The sequence below is a fragment of the Stenella coeruleoalba genome (genome assembly GCF_951394435.1).
Source record: "Stenella coeruleoalba genome assembly, chromosome: 20".
Lineage (NCBI taxonomy): Eukaryota > Metazoa > Chordata > Mammalia > Artiodactyla > Delphinidae > Stenella > Stenella coeruleoalba.
Genome location: NC_137166.1, coordinates 1203266 through 1227259, shown reverse-complemented (window position 1 = coordinate 1227259; position 23994 = coordinate 1203266). Strand labels below are relative to the sequence as shown.

Below are 23994 nucleotides of genomic sequence, written 5' to 3'. Positions count from 1 at the left end.
CTATGAATGGAGACTTGGGCCCTCATGGGAGCGCACCTGTGTTCCAGGCTCCTCCCCATCCTTTAACCATTGGCTTCCTTCCATGTCTGCTCCCTTCTGCAGGCCCTGCCTCCTGCCCCCGACTCTGTTACACCTGGCTCGGTGCCTCTGCTGGGCCTCCACAGTCTGAATTGACTGGGTCCTTAGTGTGTTTGTTTCTCTTGCTCTTCCGTGCCCACACCTCCAAGGACACAAGTTCCCTAAGTCTGGGACCTGCGTGGCTTTGCCCCTCTGTTCCCAGGACCTGGCACTTTGGAGGCAGCCAGTAACTGCCCTCTCAGCAGACGGGCGAACTCCAGCTGCTTTGGGGCACGTTGAAGTCGAGTGCCGTTGAGATGGGGGTGGCAGTGGGTGGAAGGTCTACACCAGAGAGCCATTCGCATAAAGAGGCAGTTCAGGCACTGCGTGTGGGTGACCAGCACCCACACTAGCCGCTGTTGGAAGAACCCAGTGTAGACACACATTAGCTCGTATTGAAAAACTACTGCTGCTTCGCTTCTGCTCTCTGCATCCCAGTTTCCGTCCGTCCTTCGTCGTCAGAATCTCGGCTAGAGAGTTCGCCCCACGTTCCCGCAAGCACACACTCCTGTATCTTTCTCTCCCGAGATGGACAGGGAGCCAGAGGTGTGCACTTGGGTCCATGAGCAGCCTGCTTCTGACAGGACTTTGGCCTGGTCCCCTTCAGTTTAAATCCGTGCCAAGTAGCCTCTGGTCCAAGTGGAAAGTATCCATCCCAGGGGGCCTTTTCCCCATTGCTTTCAAGCACATTTTTGGTATCAGAAGTGAGCTACCTGGATGTTATTATGCAGAAGAAAAGGGCAGTTTGGCTCACACCTCAAAAGTGCGTTCACTGAGGCCCCTGAGCTTTTCCACGTCTGGCAGGGGTCTCGCAGCCCCGCTGACTCTTTGAAGAGGCTCACCGTTTCCAGGGCCCCTCCTGCACTTCGCTGCCCGTCTCCCCTCAGCCTCCAGGCCTGAATTGCTGGGAGCGGCCAGCGGAGTGGAAGCGTCTCAAAGGCCCTGTGATTTATCCTCCTTTTAACTGAGAAGCACTCTTCTCTCCTGTTGGGGTACACTGTCCCTCTTTTTTCCCTTGTAGATTTTGGGTCACTGGGACAGGTGAATTGATTTGGGGGGAGTCACCCCCACCCTCCCCAGCTTTCCTGCTCTGTTAGTGGTTTCCTTGATAGTGACATCAGTTTGTACAATAAACCTTTGACATTCTTTTGTCTGAAGCACGTAGTTTATAACTCAGGCCTTGAATTCCTTTTATATGTCTTGGTGTGCTGCCTTCAGATACAAAGGCCTTTCTGGAAGTGCCACGCCCTGCTGCAGTGGGGATGCGATTTTGCAAACAGGATCGTGGGCCCACTATTTACAGCACCTGGTTTATTTGTGGAGGGGGGCCGAGGGTCCCCGACAACCGACAGCTGAAGTGCGGGTGAGTTCGACTTCGTCAGCGGTCTCACCTGTGCAGGAAGCCACGCTTAGGACAGGCAGACAGAGCACGCGGCCGTGTGAGGCCTGCCTGGCTCACTCCCGCAGCCCTGCTGAGTTCTGCACACAGACCCCTTCCTTCGTGGCTCTGTGATTCACCTTGACAGACTCAGGGCCTTCCATCTTTGGTCCATCCTTTGCCTCCTCCGCTTATGGACTTGGTTCTCTTTTATATCTCTCTTGTCATCTGGTTGACAGAACTTCAGCCGCCTGGAGTGTGCCATCCCCTTGGGAAAGCGTGGCGTAGTTTGTTCCCTTCCTCCTTTCGTCAGTGACTGTCACACTGATAGGGTGCGCGCTCAGAGATGGGGCGGGGTGGGCGCGCCCCGAGTGGACGGGCCACATGACTCCTTGGGCCCAGCCACAGACAGATATACTTGGAGGCATTTTCTTTGCAGGCGGTCTTTTGTCTTTTCTCCTGTTCACATCTGCCTGCTCCTTTCGCGTCTGGACACACAGTATCTTCTGCCAAAGGGCTTCCAGGCAGGTGAGCCCTCGGGCTTAGGGATCTGGGGACGTCCACAGCGCTGTCCCCTGGTGGGAGCCGGGGAAGCAGCCATGGCGGCCTGGCCGCAAGGGACTAAGTAAGGCCTGCCGCCTCCCTCGGGGCGGTTGAGGGGCCCGGGCCACTGTCCCTGCTCAGCAGAGCAGCCCAGAGCTCTGGGGTGGGAGAGCTCTCCTTCTGCCAGCTCACCTGGCCAGAGCCCGTGGAGGCCGTTTGTGGTTTTGTATTTACCCGCTGTGAGCTGGTCCCCTCACAGGAGGAAGACTGTCCGTCCCAGGCGCCGCTCCACCCACCCGATCGCCTTTCTGAGGCCAGAACATGACCTCTGGCCCCAAAGGGTGTGAATGCGGGATTATAGACCCGAATTGCTAGCCCACTTCACAGGTACAGAATTGAGGGTTCGGGGAGCCCCTGGTTGGCCCGGAGGGTGCCTGGGCCTCTGCTCCAGGGCACGTGCCGCATCTTGCTTCCTTGCCTGCCGAGACTACGGAGCTGATGGGTGGGAAATGACTTCTTTTTGTTATTTAGGTCATATGTAGGCTTTGTGGTTTTGTTTTCATTTTAAGGAAAATAAAAACCTGCACAAAGGAGAGAGTGAAAGTCACCCATGCCCCCCTCACCCGACGTCTTGACGCGTCGCCTCTGAGGGGTTTTTCTGTCACGATGACACTCGCGCCCCGGCTGGGAGCTCTGGGTGCTCGGAAGGTCAGCGGGGGAGAGCACGGCTGGGGCGGAGGGCCGTGTCCATGGTCATGGCGGCAGGCGTGATCCACGCTGCCCTGCGCCCCACGCCCTGTGCACACTCACCCCAAGGACACGCTGCCGTGGTTCTCCTAGATTTGTAAACTGTGGAGGGCCTGGTACTCACCCCCTGAGTGAGTTGTTGGTGCCGTTTTAGCTGTTTATACGCGCCAGTTTGCTTCTTGCTGGACCTCTGCTCTCTGCTGGCTCCGGGATCAGGGGCTGCCCGTCACAATTCCCACCTGACAGGTACAGCCACGACCTGACAGGACGGCTGTCCAGCCGCTGAGCACTGGGAGTCTGGCTTCAGAGACCTTCTTGAGCCATAATTGCGGGGAACTCTTCATAAGATTTAAGAACTCCTTTTGTTTGTCCAGCACTTGAAAGGCCATTGTACTAAGTGAGTGGTTAGTTGGCATTTGCGGGTGTTCGATTGCTGAGCGATTTGTGGATGTTTTCGTCTGCTTGGCCTCTGAGAAGCCGCAGAGGGCTCCCTCGTGGCTCGTGGTTCAGGTGAGCGCTCCCCGTCTGATCGAGGGAGCTGGCTCCTCCTTGCTCTTGTGCATGTTGAGAGTGACATCTTTGCAGACACCTCTTTAACCCGATCTAGTGCACTGACTGAATCTTCATTTCTGAAAAGCAGTCACTCTGTACTCATCATTTCAACTCCTGTGCATTGATTTCCAAACGAAGCAGAAGATTTGAATGAGTTCTGACCTCTCAAGAGAGTTTTGTTTTTCTAATGAGAACAAACAGAACCTGCCTCACCTTAGATGTGAGCTCCTGTGTAATAGGTAATAGCACACTGCGCTTATGCCGGGAGGGAAGTAGTGAGAGGACAGCACGGCTGGGAGACCAGAAGGGCGGGGGCTTCTGCCAGATGGCATAAAATCAGCATATTTTCCTCAAGCTGAAATCATTTTCGGGGTCGGGAAAATGGGGAGGTGTTGTTCACAGGGTACAGGTTTTCAGTTATAAGATGAATAAATTCTCGGGACCTTTAAAAAAAAATCCTGGAATAACTTATTTAATTTTTCTCTCTAAAAGATTCTGTTGACTCTCTCTTTTAAGAGATATAACTCTGAGGCATCTGTTCTTTTTTGTTATAAAATGCCTTTTAATAACTTGGTATTTTTAAGGCAAAAATTTTACCAATATTTAAGCTTTAAAATAAGTCATCATAAATCTAGGGTTTGCCTTCAGTATTTCTTCATTCGGTAAATATCAATACTTGCTGTTTACTCTGAGCCTGACGCTGTGCTTGGAGCAGTGACCCGTGGTGAGCAGAAAGCAGGGTCCGGTTGGGCAGCCACGACGGCTGGGACCCGTGCTCCAGGGGCAGGGGGCTGTGGAACCGGTTGTGAAGGGAGATGGGGGCCCCTGAGGAAGGGGACTCGAGCTGCGATCTGGACATGAGATGAGTTACATGCCGGGGAAGAGAGGCAAGAGTATGGTCAGGCCAGACTTGCAAAGGTCACGGCACTGTGGGGAGCATGTGGAAGGGTTCAGGAGTGTGGACACCCATCAGGAAGCAGTCCCCAGGCCAGGTGGGACTGGGCAGTAGTTTGGACGAGAGTGGCGCTGCAGGAGGTGGGGAGAGAAAGGTCCAGGTGACTCCCAGACCTCTGCCCTGCTTGTGATCCCTTGCTTTGACCACATGAGGGCGCTCTGGAGTGGGCTGGGACCCGAGGGGCGGGGTGGGGGGCAGTGAGGAGCTCCATCTTGGACTTACCTACTTAACTATGTTAGCAGGGCGCTGGATACCCGCCCAAGCTGGAGGCGATTCCGGAGTGGGGTCTCAGGGGCACAGGTGGGGACTGAGGAGGGTGCAGAGCAGTGGTCCAAGTCGAGGCTGCTCTTTGGAATCCCTGGGGGAGAGACCCACCCGGGCTGTGGTCTTTAAACCCTCCTGCATTATTCTAAAGCCAAGGTTAGGATCTCTGGACCAAGAACCAGAAGAGAAGGGCCCAGGTCTAAGCTAAAGGTGGATACGCTCGCTGACCTGAGTCGCCTAAATTCCCTCCTCCTTGACCCCAGACTTTTAAATTAGAGAAAGTGTCTCATTTAAAGGGCATAAATTTTGTTTAAATGTAAAAAATCTTAAAAACCTGAAGTGTAGCCATTTCCTGCCCAGAATTGCTAATTAAGAGAAACATGATGACTGACGCCCTGCTTTTCATCGTGCATCACGTGCTTCACAGAATGTTCTTTGTCTTGTGTGATGCTGCACTTTTGTGGGTGAAGCTTTGAGAGACCCCCATTGTGTGGATGAGCAGCCTAAGGTTTGGAAAATGTACGTGAACTTGGCCACGTGAGGGGCCAGGACCTGAGTCTTGTGACAGTACCTTTTCTGGTTTAGTGAAGGCCATGCGTGGTGGTAGATGGCCCTCCTGCCTCTTCCCCTCATGAAGACAAGTCTCTCTTCAAGTCACGTTGTCCTCTGTTTCAGGATGATGACCTGGAGGAGGGTGAAGTGAAGGACCCCAGTGACAGGAAGGTGAGGCCTCGTCCCACCTGCCGATTCTTCATGAAAGGTAACTGTCTGAGTGAGGGGCCTTTGCGCGGCCCGCTTGTGTGGCCTCGGCTTTTCCTGGGACTGCGGTGGTGGTTCAGCCCTGGGCCCGTGCAGGGCAGTTCTCAGGGCTGGCAGTGACGGTCTGTGGCGGCAGTGGCAGTGCATCGATGTCAGCTGTGGGCCTTTCCTGGTCACTCTAACGCCTCTCTCGGAGGGGAGCCAGCCTGCTCGTTTCACCCTGGAATGCCAGGCCCACCTGCCTAGCACAGACCTGTATCTTCACTGTAGACAATATTAACTCTCTCTAAGTGGTCCTTCTTATAAGGCCAAATGCCCCAGCCACCATTTGTGACATTTTCCCACCTCTGTAAGGGGAGTTGCCACTTTCTGCAGGGTGTCTCGGAGGCATACCTTTCATTTGGAATGGACTTCTAAATAGAGAGGGTCGGCCTCTGAAGGCAGCAAGGCCCCTCCCTCCTGAAAAGTGGACGGAGTGAGTCCAGTAGCTGTGACAGTGGCAGTGTGACAAGGCTGGTGAGCAGTGGGCCCTCAAGCCCGGGAAGACATGTGTCACGGCACCGTCTGCTGTGCCTCTGTGATCGCACGTTTCCCTCGCATGGCAGGAAGGTGTTCTTCTCCTGCCCTGGGTTTTGTGCTGACCCTAGATGCCTCGCACAGTGACCCAGCCCACCCATGCAGCCTAACGTTCACAAGAGCTTCCTGTACTTCTTTTCCAGATGTTGTGACACCATTGTCCACTCCTCCTTCACCAATATCAAATTCCATACCATTCAGAGGCCAGGTTAAAGGTACAAAATATACCATATTCATCTCTTCAGTACCTCACAGTCCCCCTGCCCCGGAGGCCAGACTCCTTGCTCCTGGATCCAGAATACTGCTGTGAAGCCAGGGGAAGGGGGAGACGCTGAGGGCAGAGCGCGGCCATGGCAAGGCCCACGGGAGCTGCGTGCTGCCTGCACGGGGGGTGGGGGCGTGGGGGCGGTGGAGCCCCGTCCTACGAGTGGCCTCGAACAATCCTGTCCCTTGTCCCGAGGTGACCAAGGATGCGGGTGCACAGGAACAGTCGGGACCCCGGCCAGCGCGTGCTGGGGCCGTGTCCTCCTGGCCGTGCCAGTTCTGTGCTGCTGGTTTCTGCCGAGTGGGGGAGTCCGGCTCGTCTGAGTTAGACGGCCACGCGATGGCTCCGTGTGCACTGTGCCCGTGGCACGGGAGCGTGGCCGCCCTCGGGATGCAGATACGTGTGCAGTACCTTGTAGAGAGTAAATTGTTACAGGTCTTCAAAGACTTTGGTATTTTAAGTGTCATTATTTCAGAAAATTTAAACTTAAGACGAAGACTTCTTTTTCCTAATGACGTCAGCCCATCTCTGGGATTTCTGGAGTAAAATGATGGAGACAAGCACGCATGCATACCCGTGTATGTCCTGCAGTCATTTCCAGTTAGCGCTGTCCACAAACCGTGTGGTTCAGGAATCTGGCCATCGGTCACGACCAGCCGGAGGCCCCCGTGGCAGCAAGGGCAGGAGGCAGCAGCGTCCACTGTTGAGGCCACAGAGGCTCTGGTCCAGGTGCTTGGGGTCCCACTGCTGAAGTACTTCCCGGAATTTAGCCCCAGAAGCGCACACACCATGAAGCGAAGTTGGTGGTGGTACTGCAGGTCAGCATCACCGGGAGGTGCCTGGACAGGCGAGGACAGGGTGCCCTCTCCAGGGACGTCGGGGGGGTCAGGTCACAGTAGGAGGGGAGGTGCCTCCAGGTCACACCGAGCGCCCAGTTGGGGTTTCGGGGAGTGAGACCAGTGGGTCAGGCATTTTGCAGTGGGAAAGTCTGAAGCTAGTGGTAAGTGGCCTTTTTGGCAGTTTAATTGGGCCTGTTCCGTAGCTTGTTTCAGGAATGTATTTTTGTAATATTTAGTCACCTTTCCCCATACTGTTTGTTTATTCTACAGAATAATGCGATAGAGTACAGAAGGAGGGTGTTCTGGAATATATCCTGCTTTTTCTTAGTTATGAGAAGGTTTTGGATGTAAATGTTTTTGCTTACCTGCAGTTTGTAAGATTGGTGTTGAATTGAGATGAACGTGTTTCAGTTCTCTCCAGTAGCAAGAGAGTCACTTTAAAAATAAAACGAAGTTTTTCGTGTTTGGGGAGGATGTGGGGAAATGGAACCTCATATCCAGCTGGTGGGAACGTGAACCGGTGTGGCTGCCCTGGGCACAGCCTGCTCAGTGTGATGGGCGGAGCTGCTCTCTGAGCCGGCCACTGCCCTCCTGGTGTCTATCCAGGAGAAATGAAGGCATAAGCCACGCAAAGACTCGTACTAGCAGCATAGACAAAACAGCTACGTGACTATGTGGAAACAACCCCAGTGTCCATCAGCTCGTGAACGGATAAACAAAATGTGGTCCATCCTGATACTACAACGCGGTTGAACCTTGAGGCCACTGCCAAGTAAAAGAAGTCGGTCACGAAAGGCCCCATATTGTACAGTTCCACTTACAGGAACTGTCCAGAGTGGGCAGAGCCATAGAGACTGAAAGGTTAGTTATTGTCTAGGCCAGAGAGGGATGGGTCGCCCTTGAGTACAGGGTTTCCTTTTGGGGGATGGAATGTTCTAGAATTAGGTAGTGGCAACGGTTGCACCACTTTGTGAATGTACTAAAACCCACTGAACTGGCCGTTTAAATGGGGGTGTTTTATGATATGTATATTATATCTTTGAAAATGCTTTTTAAAAAATGTTTGTCAGCTATATTTCTGTTGTTATTGTGATCTGCAGGTTTATTGTTAAATTGCCCAGATGGACACGTTGATATTTGTGACCATTGACAACAAAATGTACTTAGGAATACAAACTGAAATGTTTTAAAACACCAATACTTTGTTTATGGTGTATTTTTACCTGTCTTATATTTAGGTTGAGTCATCAGGACATAAAGTTCTATCCACAAAGGCATAAATAGCATTTTCTTTAAACAGTCTTCTGCTTTGGGTCTCTGATTACCTAGCCGTCAGTAGCACCCAGCCCGTTCTGTGGGCCAGGCCTCCTGTATCCTCTCCTTCCTGCTCTCTTTTCCTCTCCCTCCCTCTTTCTTTCCCTTTTTTAAATTGTGGTAAAATACACAATATAAAATGTACCATCTTAGCCGTTTTTAAGTGTACATTTCATTGGCATTCAGTACATTCACGTTGTGGCCATCACCACCATCCATCTTCAGAACTCCTTTCATCATGTAAAACTGAAACTGTCTCCATTAAACACTAGCTCGCCAGCCCTTGGCCTCTGCCTTCTCCCTTCTGTCTCTGTGAATTTGACTGCGCCGTGTGCCTAATGGAAGTACAGTCTCACAGGATCTGTCCATTTGTGCCCGGCGTATTTCACTCAGCACAGCGTCCTCGAGAGTAATCCAGGCTGTAGCAGGTGTCAGGATTTCCTTCCTTTTCAAGAGTGAATAACATTCTGCTGTGTGGATGAACCACAGTGTGCTTACCCAGCATCCATCAGTGGACATTTGGGTTGCTTCCATTTCTTAGCCATTATGAATGATGCTGCTGTGAACGTGGGTGTGCAAACATCTCTTTGACACCCTGCTTTCACATCTTTTCAGTATATACTTGGAAGTGGGATGGCTGGTCAGGTGGTAGTTGTGTTTTTAACATTTTGAAGAACCACTCTGCTGTTGTCCACATTGGCTGCATCGCTTTGCATCCCACCACTGAGCACAGGGTTCTGGTTCTTCTCGTCAACGCTTGTTTTCCGATTTTGTGATAGTATCATCGTGGGTGTGAGGTGGGGTTCTGATTTACGTTTCACCATGATTAGTGATGTGGAGCATGTTTTCATGTGCTTTTTGGTCATTTGTGTATCTTCTTTTGAGAAATGTTTACTGCCCTTTTTTTGTTGTTAATTTATTTTGGGCTGCGTTGGGTCTTCGTTGCTGCGCACTGGCTTCCTCTAGTTGCGGCGAGTGGGGGCTACTCTTCGTTGCAGTGCGCAGCCTTCTCATTGCGGTGGCTTCTCTTGTTGCGGGGCACGGGCTCTAGGCGCACGGGCTTCAATAGTTGTGGCTCGCGGGCTCAGTAGTTGTGGCTCGCGGGCTCCAGAGCGCAGACTCAGTAGTTGTAGTGCACGGGCTTAGTTGCCCCGCGGGATGTGGAATCTTCCCAGACCAGGGCTCGAACCCGTGTCCCCTGCATTGACAGGTGGATTCTTAACCACTGCAGCACCAGGGAAGTCCCTACTGCCCATTTTTTAATCCCTGCATCCTCTTGTGTTTAAAGCAGCAGGTCTCAAGGTGTGTTCTTGAGACCCAGGGCCGCCCTGAGGTCAGTGCTCTAATGACACTAACACTGCGCCAGTCGGCAGGTGTCGCCCCCTGTATGTGCACCGAGAAATGACATCCGGGGTAGAGCAGGAAGATTCATAGTTAAACTTTATTTTTGGGTCTAGGTCTTTTTTTAAATATATTTATTTATTTTATTTATTTATTTTTGTCTGTGTTGGGTCTTTATTGCTGCGCACAGGGTTTGTCTAGTTGCGGCGAGCGGGACTACTCTTCGTTGAGGTGCACTGGCTTCTTACTGCGGTGGCTTCTCTTGTTGCAGAGCACCGGCTCTAGGCACGCAGGCTTCAGTAGTTGTAGCACACAGGCTCAGTAGTTGTGGCTTGCGGGCTCTAGAGCGCAGGCTCAGTAGTTGTGGCACACGGGGCTTAGTTGCTCTGCAGCATGTAGGATCTTCCCGGACCAGGGATCGGACCCATGTCCCCTGCACTGGCAGGCGGATTCTCAACCACTGCGCCACCAGGGAAGCCGCCCCCTTTTTTTTTTTAATAACTTTATCGAAGTATAATTTAAATGCCATAAAATTTGCCTGTTTTAAATGTCCAGTGATTTTTATTAATTTACCAAGTTGTGCACCCAGCACCACAGTCCAGATGTAGAATATTTCCATCACCCCACCACGGCCCCTCAGTGTGTGTCTTTTCGAAACTACAAGTGCTCACGGAGCTCCTCTGCTGACACTGAGGCATGAGGGGAGCCTCCAGGGAGGGTGTGCCAGGGGTGGCTGTGAGCCCAGACGGCCAAGTCTCCTCCAGGACACCCAAGAGACCAAGGCAGTGACTGTGCTAATGGTAAGGTTCGGGCTCTCAAGTGAAAATCAGAATTTTGGAGAACTTGACGGCTTCGCAGGGTTTGCTGACGTTTCCAGGTGACCGTCACGTGATGTCACAAAAGCATACCTGGGTAGAAAGCCATTCACAGTTCAAGGTGGACTGGTGGACCTCCGCCCAGGAGTCGGAGAAGTTCAGTGATAGGACCGCAGCTCGCTGTAACAGAGCCTCAGAGGACACACAGTGTCTGGAGAGGTTGTCATGGGTGTCCCCAGGCCGGCTGCACCTCCTTCTCTGAAGCCACCCAGCACAGCAGATGGGGTGCAGAGCACAGTTGTCTGTGAGAACCCAGCTGGCTTTCATTCTCATGTCCAATTAAAGAGATTTGCAAAAAGGAAAATAATGCTAGTCCTATCGCTACGTATTCTCAAAATGTTTTCATAAAACTTTTATGTTCACAACTATTGTTAACATAAAATTACATACATTATATTTTATGTCTTTAAATTTTCTGTTTTAATTTCCAATATAAATATATCAATTAATATAATCAGTTATTAGATATCGATAAATCTAATCATTACAGAGGCTCTTTGGGGGTCCTGAGACCAAAAGGTTACAAGAACCACTGGCCTGTGTTGTTCACAGAGAAGCAGCGCAGAAATTATTTTAATTCTTTCAGCTACCGTAATGACTGTCTTCCTTAAGAAGTTAAAATATCTCAGAATACTGCTCAGTATGACTGTAATTGTCTGTCACCGTTCTCTGTGAAATAGGAAAGTACTTGAGTTTTTTGTGTTCTTTCATTAAAAGTTTGTATGCGACAGTTCATTGGATTTTATGCCTGTTAGAATAAGCGTTTCTAGATCTTGGGTTGGTCTTTAAGATTTAATTATTTGATTTTTATATATTCTGCCTTCCTTTTAGGAAGTAATTTTTAAAAACCATGAAGCACTTTAAACTTCTTTATTTTATTTCGACAATCCCTATATTTGTTACTTATTCTGAGTTGTTCAGACTAACAGGAAATGGGACCAAAGAATACTTAAGTAAGACCACTATGTCTTATTTAGAAATAAGAAAGTCTTTGTTTAAAATTCTAGTGTGAAGCGAGCATTTTGTATGCGAACTAGAGAGAGAGTAAAATTATTTCCACTGTCGCAGTGGGACGCATTGCAGATGTGGTGACATGCGGCTTAGAATGCCATCTGGAGGCGCCACGCTGACGCCGGTCAGACCAGCAGTCAGAATTTTAAGGTCTGTAGTGTTTCTGGACCCACCGGCAGCCACGCTCGCACATGGGCCCGCAGAAACAGGCACTTCCTGCTCCCCTCACACCATGAGCGAGCTGGGCTCCTTGGGCTGCTGTGTGTGGTGTGTTTTCCTTTCCTGTCGTCTCTGTGTTCCGGTCCTTGGTTTCTGCTGAGACTCAGGTAGGCTTTCTCTGTGGATGTGTCTGTTTCACTGGTAGAGTTTGGGTTTGTTACTTTTGAGCTTGCAGGTTCCTTTTTTGTAGGTATATTTATTGTGTAGTGAAGAAAAGCAGGGCTCAACGCAGAGCGTATCATACAACCAGGAAAAAAATGGGTCTGGATATACTGATTGACTGATCGATCGATCCCCACAAATGGACCACTGCCTTTGGTGCAGGGCCCTGGAGATGGGGGAACATCACTGAGTACCTTTCTGAGCACTTGGATGCCTTTGCTGACCTGCATGCCCGTGCCTCACCACGCCCCGCACCATACTGCCACGCTGCATCCTTTTTGTGTTTTTTGGCCGTGCCACGAGGCTTTCAGGATCTTAGTTCCCGGACCAGGGATTGAACCCGAGCCCCGGCAGTGAGAGCGCCGAGTCCTTAACCACTGGACCACCAGGGAACTCCCAGATCCTTTCTCCTTGTTCCCTTTGGGCTCATATCCCTGTCCACGCAGAGTCCTTACAGAATAGTAAGACTCTTTAGTCATCCAGTCACAATTGCAATCCACATAAATTTTGTGTTTGTGAAGTTTCATTTAGAAGCAGAAGACTATACAATTTTTAAACCAGTAGATCTATTTTTGCTTCCATTTCCTGGAGAATTTTTTTTTCCAAACAAATTGCTTTTTAAAATTATGAAAGTTGGGCTTCCCCGGTGGCGCAGTGGTTGAGAGTCCGCCTGCCGATGCAGGGGACGCGGGTTCATGCCCCGGTCTGGGAAGATCCCACATGCCGCGGAGTGGCTGGGCCCGTGAGCCATGGCCGCTGAGCCTGTGCGTCTGGAGCCTGTGCTCCGCAACGGGAGAGGCCGCAACAGTGAGAGGCCCGTGTACCGCAAAAGAAAAAAAAATATTATGAAAGTAATATGTGCTGACAGAGTCAAAACTAACAGTTTGGGGTGTATCCTTCCAGGCTTTTTTCTGCACAATTAAAAATTCACTTTCCAAAAGGCTGGTGGGATTACACTATTCTTGCTGCTCTTCCTGCCTGCAGGTGTGGGACATCTGTCCTTGCCCATGTGTAGACTGCCCACACTTCTTCCTGGAGTAGTCTCCTCCTTCCCTTTGGAGGCCAGGGGCCCAGACACATGCAGTGTGGACCTTAGCACTCTGGGAGCGGGCGCCCGGGGGCGGGCGTCTCGAGGGCGATGCCCCTGCCCTTGCCTCTCGCCCTCCTGTCTCAGCTCTGCTCATCCACCTGCGGCTCCTCGCTCCCCTGCCAGCATGACAAACGAAGGAGCTCTTTTTGTCAGTGGGCTCAGGGGTGATGTTTTTGTTTTGTTTTGAAAATTTTTTAAATGCAAAAAGAACAGAGAATCACAAATACTCATTTATCTGCTACCCACATATTTATTTTAGATTTTAAAAAATTATAGAAATGCTGTGGTTTAAATTGTTAATACTTTTCTGTGCTTACAGTTTTCTACAATGAGCTTTTGTTACTTTTTAACTACATAAGCAGTGTGGACTATGCCATGAGTTTATAAGAGTCAAGCGTTGAAGAAGTATATGATGTTTTGGAATTCTTTATTTAGAGATATGACTGCATAGTCTTTTTTCTTTGAAACTCTCTGAGTCTCTGGGATTTTGAACCCCCTGTAGTATATATGTCCCAGGCTCTGACTTATATGTGATCTCTCAAACACTATTAGAAATTAAAAAGTTAGTTGGTTATTTTTGCATTCTCAGAGAAGCAATTTTTTTAAGCATACTTTATTTCATATTTAATTTGGAGCATTGTATTATTAAGTTGGTTTTAATACAAGTTTAAATATTCATAATGTTTAAAAGGTAAAATTTAGTGTTTCTTTAAATACCAAGTGATTATTTCTCTTTAATTTACATGATACAAGAAAAAACGTATTTTGTTGACAGAAACATTCAAATGGAATATCATGTTTAGAAGTGAATATACATTAAAAGATGGCTTACAGTTTAACTCATGCTAACCAATTGAAAATGTTTTTAAAACCACTTAGATATTGTATGCCATATTTATTTTTTAAGCCTATATACATATTACCTATTCAAAAAATTAAATTTTAAAAAAGTGATTCACTCACTAATTGATTTGAAAATGTAGACTTCTTGCCTCCCGTGCTGGAAAGTCAAGTGGTTTTCTTGAATAATCTTGGTGTTCTGTTGCTGAATAATGCTAAAAGTTGACCTTCTTAATTCTTTGTTATAAAGTATAAACACCCAATTTATCACTGCTGTCTATGTGTTTTCTCTCTAACGCATTTTTTTTTTTCCTCACTGACAAACTATTTATTGAATTTTGTCATCAGTGTGGGATGTCTCTTGTCGTATCTTAGAATCCTAGGATTCAGGGAGGTGGTGAAGTGGCAGTGGTGAATTTGGGAATCTGGTCTCCCAAAAGTACCTGCCGCTCTACCCCTGATTCCGCAGTGGCTGCCAGGCGGATCACCCCTCCGCTGGAGCCATCCCGCTCCATGGCCAAAGCGAGAGCATTGGCAGTGAATTGCAGACGTTCTTCCTTGGTCATGCCCTCCCGGTAGGTAGCATCGACATAGCCATAGATATAGGAACTCCCGGAGCCCCCGATGGCAAAGGACTGTCTTACCATCATACCCGCCATGGGTACCGAATACACCTGCCCCCCTTCTTGGGGGTCCCAGCCCGCAATGATGATTCCTGCCATCAGGTCTTCTCGGCATCGGTAACACATCTCCTTAAAGAGGCTGGCTGCCGTGTGTACCAGCGGAGGCTCATTCAGCTCGATGCTGTGGAAACCAAGCTGATAAGTGGCTGCGTCAGCTACTGCCTGGGTATCAGCTGCTGAGCCTGAGCGGCAGCAAAAAATATGGTCGTGAATAGGGGTCAGCTCGTCAGTCACTCGATTGGCGATGCACGACCCAGTGGTTGCTCTGGAGTCGGCTCCTAGAACCACGCCCCCTTCAAATTGCACGGCCATGCTAGTGGTCCCTGTTGAGACTTCTCGGTTTTCCCAGTCGGGGGTAATGGCCTCAGGCCCCCAGGCTGGTGCTGGCCGTGCTCTCTAACGCATTTTTTTAAGTACCAGAAATAGCCTGAAGTGGTTTGGTGGGAGGAATGCAATGTGCAGGGCTGGTGAAGGCCACCCTGGCATGAACGCGCAGAATTCTGGTCATTTTCGTGCTTCTGCTTGATTTCCGTTTCAGTGCGGACAGACTTGAGTCAGAATAACGACCCTGTCGGTGCGCCTGCAGGTTCCCCAGGGCGCCTGTGTCCTGAGCAGCAAACCCCAAGGCAGGGCCATCCCAATCATCAGGGCGCTCTCGGGCTTCTCTGTTTCAGGGGAAATGAAGTGTTCCTATGGTGACTGTGGGACAGGGGCCCTGCGGGAGCCCTTTAGAAGGTGCCGCTCGCAGGACAGTCCCAGACCTTCCAGGCCTGCCTGCTGTGGCCTCATGGGGTGGCCGCGACCGCGCTCGGCCCGCTGCCTGGCTGCCTGGCCCAGCACCGGGGGAGCAGGGGGAAGCTGACCTGGGCGCTTGGGCCGGGCGCCCCTTCTGACCTGGCTTTTATTTCCGTAGGGAACTGTACCTGGGGCATGAACTGCAGGTTTATACACCCTGGAGTCAACGACAAGGGCAACTACTCCCTCATCACCAAAGCCGAACCTTTCCCGCCCAACGGTGCCCCGCCTCTCGGACCTCACCCTCTGATGCCTGCCAACCCGTGGGTGCGTGAACACCTCTTTCATTGCTAGCAAATCACACCTAAGCTCTGTGACCCTCTGACTCAAAACACGCTAATACGCCTTGTATGGCAGGCGTTTCCGCCTTCTAGCTGCTCTGGGGTCTCCAGGTAGGGTTCCCCCAGGCTCAGGGCAGCTGGGTTGGGCGGAGGGAGGCTTGGAGGAGAGAGCAGGCAGTAGCCGGCTGGTGTTCTACTTGGTGTGTTTGCTCCCCCGTTTCTGTATAGATTTTAAAGTTTGCTTGCTCTCTTAACTTTTCCCTTCTCATTTTTTAACAGGGTGGGCCAGTAGTTGATGAAATTTTGCCTCCACCCCCTCCAGAGCCCCCTACAGAGAGTGCTTGGGAACGAGGACTCCGGCATGCAAAGGAGGTAACGGAATCAGCAGAAAACCCGAGAAGAAAACTAGTGGCGGTCCTTGCGCACAACTAGCATTTCTGTCTCTCCGAGGCCTGCTAGGGCATGACCGAGCCCAGGCGGCCAGGGAGGCCCCACCAGGAACACGGCCCACGGTCTTCCTGGGGCTTGCAGTGCATCGAGCCGTGCCGGAGCCAGGGCTGCAGCCCCCGGCCCCTTGGCAGCACTCCCCAGAGAGTTAGTGCTCCCGCTGCGGCCTCTGCGTCTGGAGAAGCTGTCCTGTCCCTGGAGAAGCGGTGCTATGCCGGCCTCCCCTCTCCCCCCGCACTCTAGGCCGCACCCGGCCCGGGTGCCCGGGCTTACCCTTCTTGGCTCTGGGGCTGCCTTCCCTTCAGGGCGATGGCAGACTGAAGCAAAGCTGTCCCTGCCCTCGGCACACGCTCCCCGCCCCCAGCCCTGACGCGCTCCCGGTGCCTCTCCTGGCCGGAGCGCACCTACCTGCCTCCCCACTGAGGGCACGTCTGGAGCCCCCTGGTTCAGTGCCAGTACTGGGAACAGGGAGTCACCACTCTGTCACCTCTTCCCAGACCTGGGTGAGCTCTGGAGTGCAGGGTTCACTGTGTCTGCAGGGACGGGGCACTCCCGTTCCCCAGAAGGGTGCGTGGGGTCCCGTGTCCACCCCCAGCACGGAGCTTAGGCATGTCCCCAATGAGTGCTCGGTCGTGCTCTCCTGCCACTCCAGCCCAGGCTTCCGGGGTCAGTCGGGACAGGATCCCCTTTGTTTTCCTAACAGTAACTGGTGTTGGCTTCTCTCTTCTTAAAATGGTAGGTTTTAAAAAAAGCAACTATTCGAAAAGAACAAGAGCCTGACTTTGAAGAGAAGAGGTTTACGGTGACCATTGGTGAAGATGAACGGGAGTTTGACAAAGAAAACGAAGTTTTCCGAGATTGGAACTATCGGATCACGAGAGATGTCAGAGACACAGCGTAAGGAACGGCTCTGCCTCTTCCTTCCCTGTTGAGAGAGAATTTGGTGTCCCCAGCTGCGTGGGGCTTGGACTCTGGACAGCGGCAGTGCCGAGGTGACCCAGGGCGCGCTGGGGCCTGTCCACCCGCCAGCCTGAGGATGGCCTCCCCAGGAGCGTTTCAGGCAGTTTGCAGCTGACTTTCCTTGTTGTTTTGCTTCTGGGGAGGACATGCTTTAGCTCCGTGGCTTGGAGAGGTTTTACAGCTGCTCCTAAAGCCCCTGGGGCCCCGTGAATGTCCTCCCCACTTTTCCCCAAGTTCCCCAGGAATCAGGAAAAGCTGTGAAATTTGTCACTAAAATCCGGGAGTATGGCAGGTTTCTTCATTGTTTCCTCCAGGCATTTTATCACTGGTCTTTTTTTTTTTTTTTTTGGCGGTACGCGGGCCTCTCACTGTTGCGGCCTCTCCCGTTGCGGAGCACAGGCTCCGGACGCTCAGGCTCAGTGGCCATGGCTCACGGGCCCAGCCGCTCCGCGGCATGTGGGATCTTCCCAGACTGGGGCACGAACCCACGTCCCCTGCGTCGGCAGGCGGACTCTCAACCACTGCGCCACCAGGGAAGCCCTATCACTGGTCTTTTAAAACAAATTGCAGAAGTACATGCGGTTGAAACACCTGTCAGCTCTTGAGGAGCTGTGTAGCGTCCCAGGTGCAGCCCTCGGCTCCCAGCACGTCTGCTCCGGGGCAGGTGCCGCTTTGTCGCGCTCACCTCAGGACCGAGCGGGCCAGGCCTCTCCTGAGCAGGCCGGCCCAGCATCATCTTACCTCACAGTGACGCCGTGCATGGAGGTTTGCTGCTACAAAGCACAACCACCGATTTCTGAGCGAAACGACAGTCAGAGGCTGAGAAAGAGACCCTAGGGTTGGCTCTGCGTTCCCAAGATCACCAGTGCTTGCCTGAGCAGTGTGAGGCTGGGAGCGTCAGGAAGGCGTCTGGCTGTTGGGAATGAGAAACAGCTGTGTCACTTGGTAGAGCAGCCCGGGTCACCCCGCCAGCACCCCGCAAGTGCTGGGGGAGAAATTTCCCAGAAAGCAGCCGCTGCAGGCCACACAGACGCAGCGTGGCCTGGTGGGGGCCTCGGACCTCTGCAAGCTCTGGGCATCTGTTTCCCCCAGCAGTTTACCCAACGGGAAGGGTCAGTCTGGAGCCAAGGAGTCCCTGGAACAGCCTCCAGGGCCATCTGCTGCCGGGTGTACACTTCCCTTCCCTGCGCCCCACCCAGGGTTTGAGTCAGGGACCCGTGCAGGTCCTCTGGGTCTGTGTGTGTGGGAGCTGCGGCCTCCTCTTGCGTCTTCCCAGGGCTTAGTCAGCTGTCCTGTCCTTGTGATTGAAGGCCCACCTTTATCACCCGCACAGGGGTCTGCTCCCAGACCTCCTGTTTTATTCAGCGGGTCTGTTTCTTCACGGGCCGGGCCATCTGTGATGTTGTGAGGTCGCGGAGGGTGTGTCTTTTTTTCCTTTTTTTCCTTTTCTATCATTTGGCCACGCCGTGCAGCACGCAGGATCTTAGTTCCCCTGCCAGGGATGGAACCCGTGCCCCCTACAGTGGAAGCGCAGTGTCTTTAACAACTGTTCTGCCAGAGAAGTCCCTCGGAGGGTGTGTCTCTTCTTTTCCCATGGTTTCTTGGCTAGTCTTACCTGTTTCGGTGTCCTTGTGAACCTGAGGATCAGTCGTCTAGCTGCATAAAGAAATCTCATCAGCATTTTTACAGGGATTGCCCTAAATGTGTAAATTAACAAAGGGCTTTGTAAATTAACTGCCTTCTTGGTGATGTTCAGTTGTCCTTTCCAGAGACAAAGGACGTGGTCTCATTTATTCACACGTGCTTTCGTGTCTTTCAAGAGTGCTGAAGTTTTCTGCAAATAGGTTCTGCACGTTTCTGATTAAATGAATTTTGTTCCTAAATATGTTTCCTTCTTTTTGCTAGGGTAGGAGGGGTTTTCTGTACCCTCTGTCTCCTGACTGGTGATTATCTTTGTACATAAGGGTGTTGGTTTCTGTATGTTAAGTTCTCCGCATCTGCCTTACTGGGCTCCTCTTGCCACTTGAATCGGCTTCACCGTCGTGTCTTGGCTTTTCGTGTACAGCATCATTTGATGTGCAGATTGAGGTGGTTCTGGGGTCTCCTTGTAGTCTGACCACGGCGGTGCCTGCAGCACACGGGTGGGCTGCCTGAGAGGCACTGGGCTTCCTCAGCCCGTCCGGATCTTAACGGGAATGCCTCCCTGTTCCCGATAAGTAAGGTGCTGGCTTTAGTTCTAAAGTGCATAAAAACATGTTATCACGTTAAGAAAGGATCACTTCCTATTTTCATTGAGAAAGGGGTACTGGATTTTTGTCACAAACGTTTTCATCATCTGTAGGTGTAATCCTGTGACTTTTCTCTGTAGGTGTGTGATTTTTTTTAGTATATTCATTTTCTAATATTGACTCAGCCTTGCAATGGTGGTGTGTTATTTTTTTTAATGTGGTGTCTGAATCTTTGCATATATCTTATGTAATGTTTTTGCATTAATATTCCTACGTGATAAGCTTGACTTTTACTTGCTCTTTTTCCAGACTTGAGCCTTATGCAGACCCTTATTACGACTATGAGATAGAGCGGTTCTGGCGTGGCGGGCAGTACGAGAATTTCCGGGTGCAGTACACAGAAGCGGAGCCGTACCATAGCTACCGGGTACGTGGGCTGGCGTGTGCGGGTCAGAACTTCACTGATGGGCCCGTCAAAATCATCCCTTTTTTTTTTTTTTTTTTTTTTTTGCGGTACGCGGGCCTCTCACTGTTGTGGCCTCTCCCGTTGCGGAGCGCAGGCTCAGCGGCCATGGCTCACGGGCCCAGCCGCTCCGCGGCATGTGGGATCTTCCCGGACCGGGGCACGAACCCGTGTCCCCTGCGTCGGCAGGCGGACTCTCAACCACTGCGCCACCAGGGAAGCCCTAAAATCATTCCTTTTTTATTTATAGGACTTTATATGAGCTTAATTGTGTGGGCGTGGTGTACTCATTTCAAGCCCCGGTTGACTGTTCGTGGAGAACTAATTCGGGCCCATGGACTAACTTTGTGGTGATTTGAACAGATTCTTCCTTGGGTTAGTCTGTGCTCTTGCCCTGTTTTTCACCGGAGCTGCTGGTTGGGTGGCTGCTGCCAGCGGCAAGGGGTGTGTCCCGCCCTCCTGAGCACATCACTCTTTCAGGCTCCTTAGGAGCACCCTTGACGGGTCGTGGCGCCTCATGCGCTGGCTGCCTGGGCCACTTCCAGCCGTTGCTGTTGGTGCTTCTCTGAGATGTAGTAGATTTGTGAATATATGTGCTTCCGTCTCTGAGTCTCTGACTGTATGCTTTTGGCGTGAAGCTGCCACTTGGAAGAGATCTGTTAAAAGCAGGTTAGCAGGACTTCCCTGGTGGCGCAGTGATTAAGAATCCGCCTGCCAATGCGGGGGACTTGGGTTCGAGCCCTGGTCCGGGAAGGTCCCACATGCTGCGGAGCAACTAAGCCCGTGTGCCACAACTCCTGAGCCCGCACTCTAGAGCCTGTGCTCCGCAACAAGAGAAGCCACCGCAATGAGAAGCCTGCGCACCACAATGAAGAGTAGCCCCCGCTCGCCGCAACTAGTGAAAGCCCGCGCGCAGCAACAAAGACCCAGTGCAGCCAAAAATAAATAAATAAATTTTTTTTAAAAAAAACAAAACAAAAAACAGGTTAGCAGTTTTTGTGCCACGACTTAAGTCACATTCGTGAGTTTTTTGGAGCAAAGGGAGCTGACTGTCGGGGAACCCATCAGATGGTGAGCTTGTGGTGAGAAGGGGCCCCTGGTTGACCACGCTGTGCCCTCTCCCCGGCAGGCAAAGCAGACTCCTCGCTGGGGCCGGCCTGCGGTTCCAGGCGCCTCGTGACAGCCGGGGCAGCCTCGAAGGGAGCAGGACCTGCTGGGGTCCCTGCCACCACGTCCCCCGGTGCCCCAGGGCCAGGCTGCCTGTGCAGAGCCCAGTCATCTCCGTCCCTCGACAAGAGCTAAGGCCAGAGAGGGCGCTCAGCTCCCAGCGGCCTGGGTGCTGATGTTGGAAGGGCAGGCTCTGCAGGGCACCCCCCCCATGTGGCCTCAAGTCCGTTTCCAGCGCTGAAACAAGCCCGCACCCCGGCGGTTCTGTCTCCTCCTGCTCTCGTGTGTCCTCCCCGCGCCTCCCCTTCCGAGTGGCTAATCGCGGCATGTGCGTATGTTTGGCTTTTCCACGAAGGAAAGGGAGCGGGAACGAGAGCGAGAGAACAGACAGCGGGAGCGGGAGCGCGAACGGGAGCGGGATCGGGAGCGGGAGCGGCGGCAGCGGGAGCGCGAGCGCGAGCGGGAGCGCGAGCGGGACAAGGAGCGGCAGCGGCGGAAGGAGGAGTGGGAGCGGGAGCGCGCCAAGCGGGACGAGAAGGACAGACAGCACCGCGAACGCGACAAGGAGCGCGAGAAGGAGAAGGAGAAGCCCAAGGCCCGCTCCCCGCAGCCACCAAGGTGAGGCGCGTACCTTCGCCGTCCCCGGGCCTGGGGGCAGGGACGGGGGCTGCGGGGCGGGTGCGGCCACGGTGTGGCGCTCCAGGAGCTGGGATGCTGGAGCTGGAGGCCCGGGTGGAGGGCTGGTCCTCCCTGCTGGCTCTGGGCTGTGCGCTGGCAGGAGGCGCTGGGCCCAGGGCCGGAGGGGGGGCCCGGCTCTGGGGTTTCGGGCAGCCTTTTGGCAACAACGGCGCAAACACGTGTTTGAGTGCCAGCCCAGGACGTGGTCCTCACCAGAAGATCATAGCACTGGCTGAAGTGTGTGTGTCCTGTGTGTCTTACAACTTTGTTGAGATGTAAGTCCCATATCATTCGGTGCACCCATGTGAAGTGTCCGATGTCGGTGGTTTATACCATAGTCACCACAATCTTAGAACACTTTTGTCTCCCAGGAGGAAACTCACACCCATTAGCTGCCATTCCCCATTTTCCAGCCCCTGGCAGCCCCTCAGCCGCTTCTGTCTCTGTGTCATATGAATGGGGACATACGATGTGTGGTCTTCTGTGATTGGCTCCTTTCACTTAGCATAATGTTTTCCAAGCGTCAGCCACTTTGTGGCATTTATCAATACCTTGTTCCTCATTATAGCCAAATACTGTCCCACGTGGATGGACCACGTTTTGTCTATCCATTCGTCCGTTGACGGACACTTGGACTGTCCGGACATTTTGGCGACGGTGAATGTGGACATTTATGTACAGGTCTTTGTGTGGACATAGTTTTCCTTTCTCTTAGATATCTATGTATCTAGGAGTAGAATTCCTGGGTCACGTGCTAAACATGCTTAACTGTTTGAGGAGCCACTAAACTTCCACAGCAGCCGCACTATTTCACGTTCCCACCAGATATACGTGAGGGCTTGGATTTCTTCCTCACCCTTGTCAACACTTACTATTACCCATTTTTTAGGTCCTAGCCATCCTAGAGGTTGTGGGACGTATCTCATTGTGGTTTGATTTGCATTTCCCTGATGACTAACAGCGTGGAGCATCTTTTCATGTGCTTGTTGCCTGTTTGTATATCTTCTTTGGAGAAATGTCTATTTAGATACTTCGCTTGGTTTTTAATTTGAGTTGTAAGAGTTCTTTATATTTTCTAGGGACAAATCCTTTATCAGATATCTACTTTACAGCTACATTCTCCCATTCTGTAGGTTGTCATTTCACTTTCTTGATGATGTCCCTTTTCTTCTTTTTTTTTTTTTTAAGGAAGACCTCTTATTTTTTCCAGCTTTATTGAGATACAGCTGACATATAACATTGTGTGAGTTACAGGTGTGTGATGTGGTGAGTTGATATAATTACACATTGCAGGACAGTTCCCACAATATGGCTTGTTATCACGAGCCTCACATAATTGCCTTTTCTTTGTCAAATATTAATTGACCGGGTATGCAGGGGTTTGTTTCTGGGCCCTGTATTCCTCCCATTGGTCTGTGTGTCTGTTTTTACGCCAATACCATACTGGTTTGATTACTACGGCTTTACAGTACAGCTTAAAATCAGGAAATGCGATGCCTCCAGCTTTGTTCTTCTTTCTCAGGATTGCTTTGGCTGTTTGGGGTCTTTTGTGGTTCCATACAAATTTTTTTTTTTAATACACTGACACCGAGCATTGTAAATGGATGGCCACAACAAAAGCAACAATGTTGCGATTACAAAACACGAAACACACTCACACTATGTCATCATATTGACATTCAGTCCAGGAATCCCCCACTGCAACAGCTCCTTTACTTTGCAGTGAAAATTGATTTGTATATTTTTTGCCTCTGAGTCCTTGTGGGATTTTTTTTATTATTATTCAAACAGAAAGTCACAAAAATTATAATCATCCTCATCAGTTCACTCAGTCCCATCTAATTAATTTTTTTTATCTTGCTCTTTTGTTAGCACTTTTATGAGTTCATCAGTTTTCCATTAGAGTTCTGAAAATGCTTATTCATTCAGTTCAGCAGTATAGTCAGTTACCAGAAGCCTGTACTTGTCAGAGTCTTTTCCATGAGTTCCTTGAAGATGAAACCCTTTTATAGGAACGTATTTGCAAAAGCGTCAGAGTACACCCAGAACTGTCTGTAAATGACAAAAGCCTTAAAAATGACCACGGGTAAAGATTTGATGAAAGGTCATAATAATTCAATTGACAAGGAAATTTAGTTATTTCTGAGATATACATTTTAAAGTAATAACTAGAATAACTAAATCCTAAATTTTAGGATTGTTTTTTCTATTTCTATGAAAAATGCCATTGGAATTTTGGTAAGGTTTGCATTGAATCTATAGATTGCTTTGGGTGTTACAAACATTTTAACAATATTAGTTCTTCCAATCCATGAACGTGGAACATCTTTCAAAATTTTGTGTCTTCTTCGGTTTCTTTCATCAGTGTTAATAATTTTCAGTGTACAGATCTTTCACCGCATTCATTAGATTTATTCCTAGGTATTTTATTATTTTCGATTATCA

The 23994-nt window shown here is 51.0% G+C and overlaps 2 protein-coding genes across 4 annotated transcripts in view; one reads left to right on the top strand and one right to left on the bottom strand.

Moving 5' to 3' along the window:
• ZC3H18 (zinc finger CCCH-type containing 18) overlaps positions 1-23994 on the top strand; it is a 51616-nt gene that overhangs the window by 9895 nt on the left and 17727 nt on the right. For 2 of the 3 annotated variants that reach the window (XM_079906770.1, XM_079906769.1), the window contains 6 exons: positions 5232-5316; positions 15444-15592; positions 15886-15978; positions 16793-16950; positions 19551-19668; positions 21227-21489. In XM_079906770.1, the coding sequence (XP_079762896.1) occupies positions 5232-5316; positions 15444-15592; positions 15886-15978; positions 16793-16950; positions 19551-19668; positions 21227-21489 (866 nt within the window). Of the gene's footprint in view, positions 1-5231; positions 5317-6034; positions 6107-15443; positions 15593-15885; positions 15979-16792; positions 16951-19550; positions 19669-21226; positions 21490-23994 lie in introns of all 3 variants that reach the window. The other variant, XM_079906771.1, reaches the window with a different exon arrangement.
• On the bottom strand, positions 14212-15038 carry LOC307178697 (proteasome subunit beta type-6-like; the record flags this gene model as incomplete). The annotated part of the gene is made up of 2 exons (XM_079907150.1): positions 14212-14926; positions 15009-15038. 2 exons carry the CDS (start codon positions 15036-15038, stop codon positions 14234-14236), a joined length of 723 nt encoding a protein of 240 aa, XP_079763276.1. The 3' UTR covers positions 14212-14233.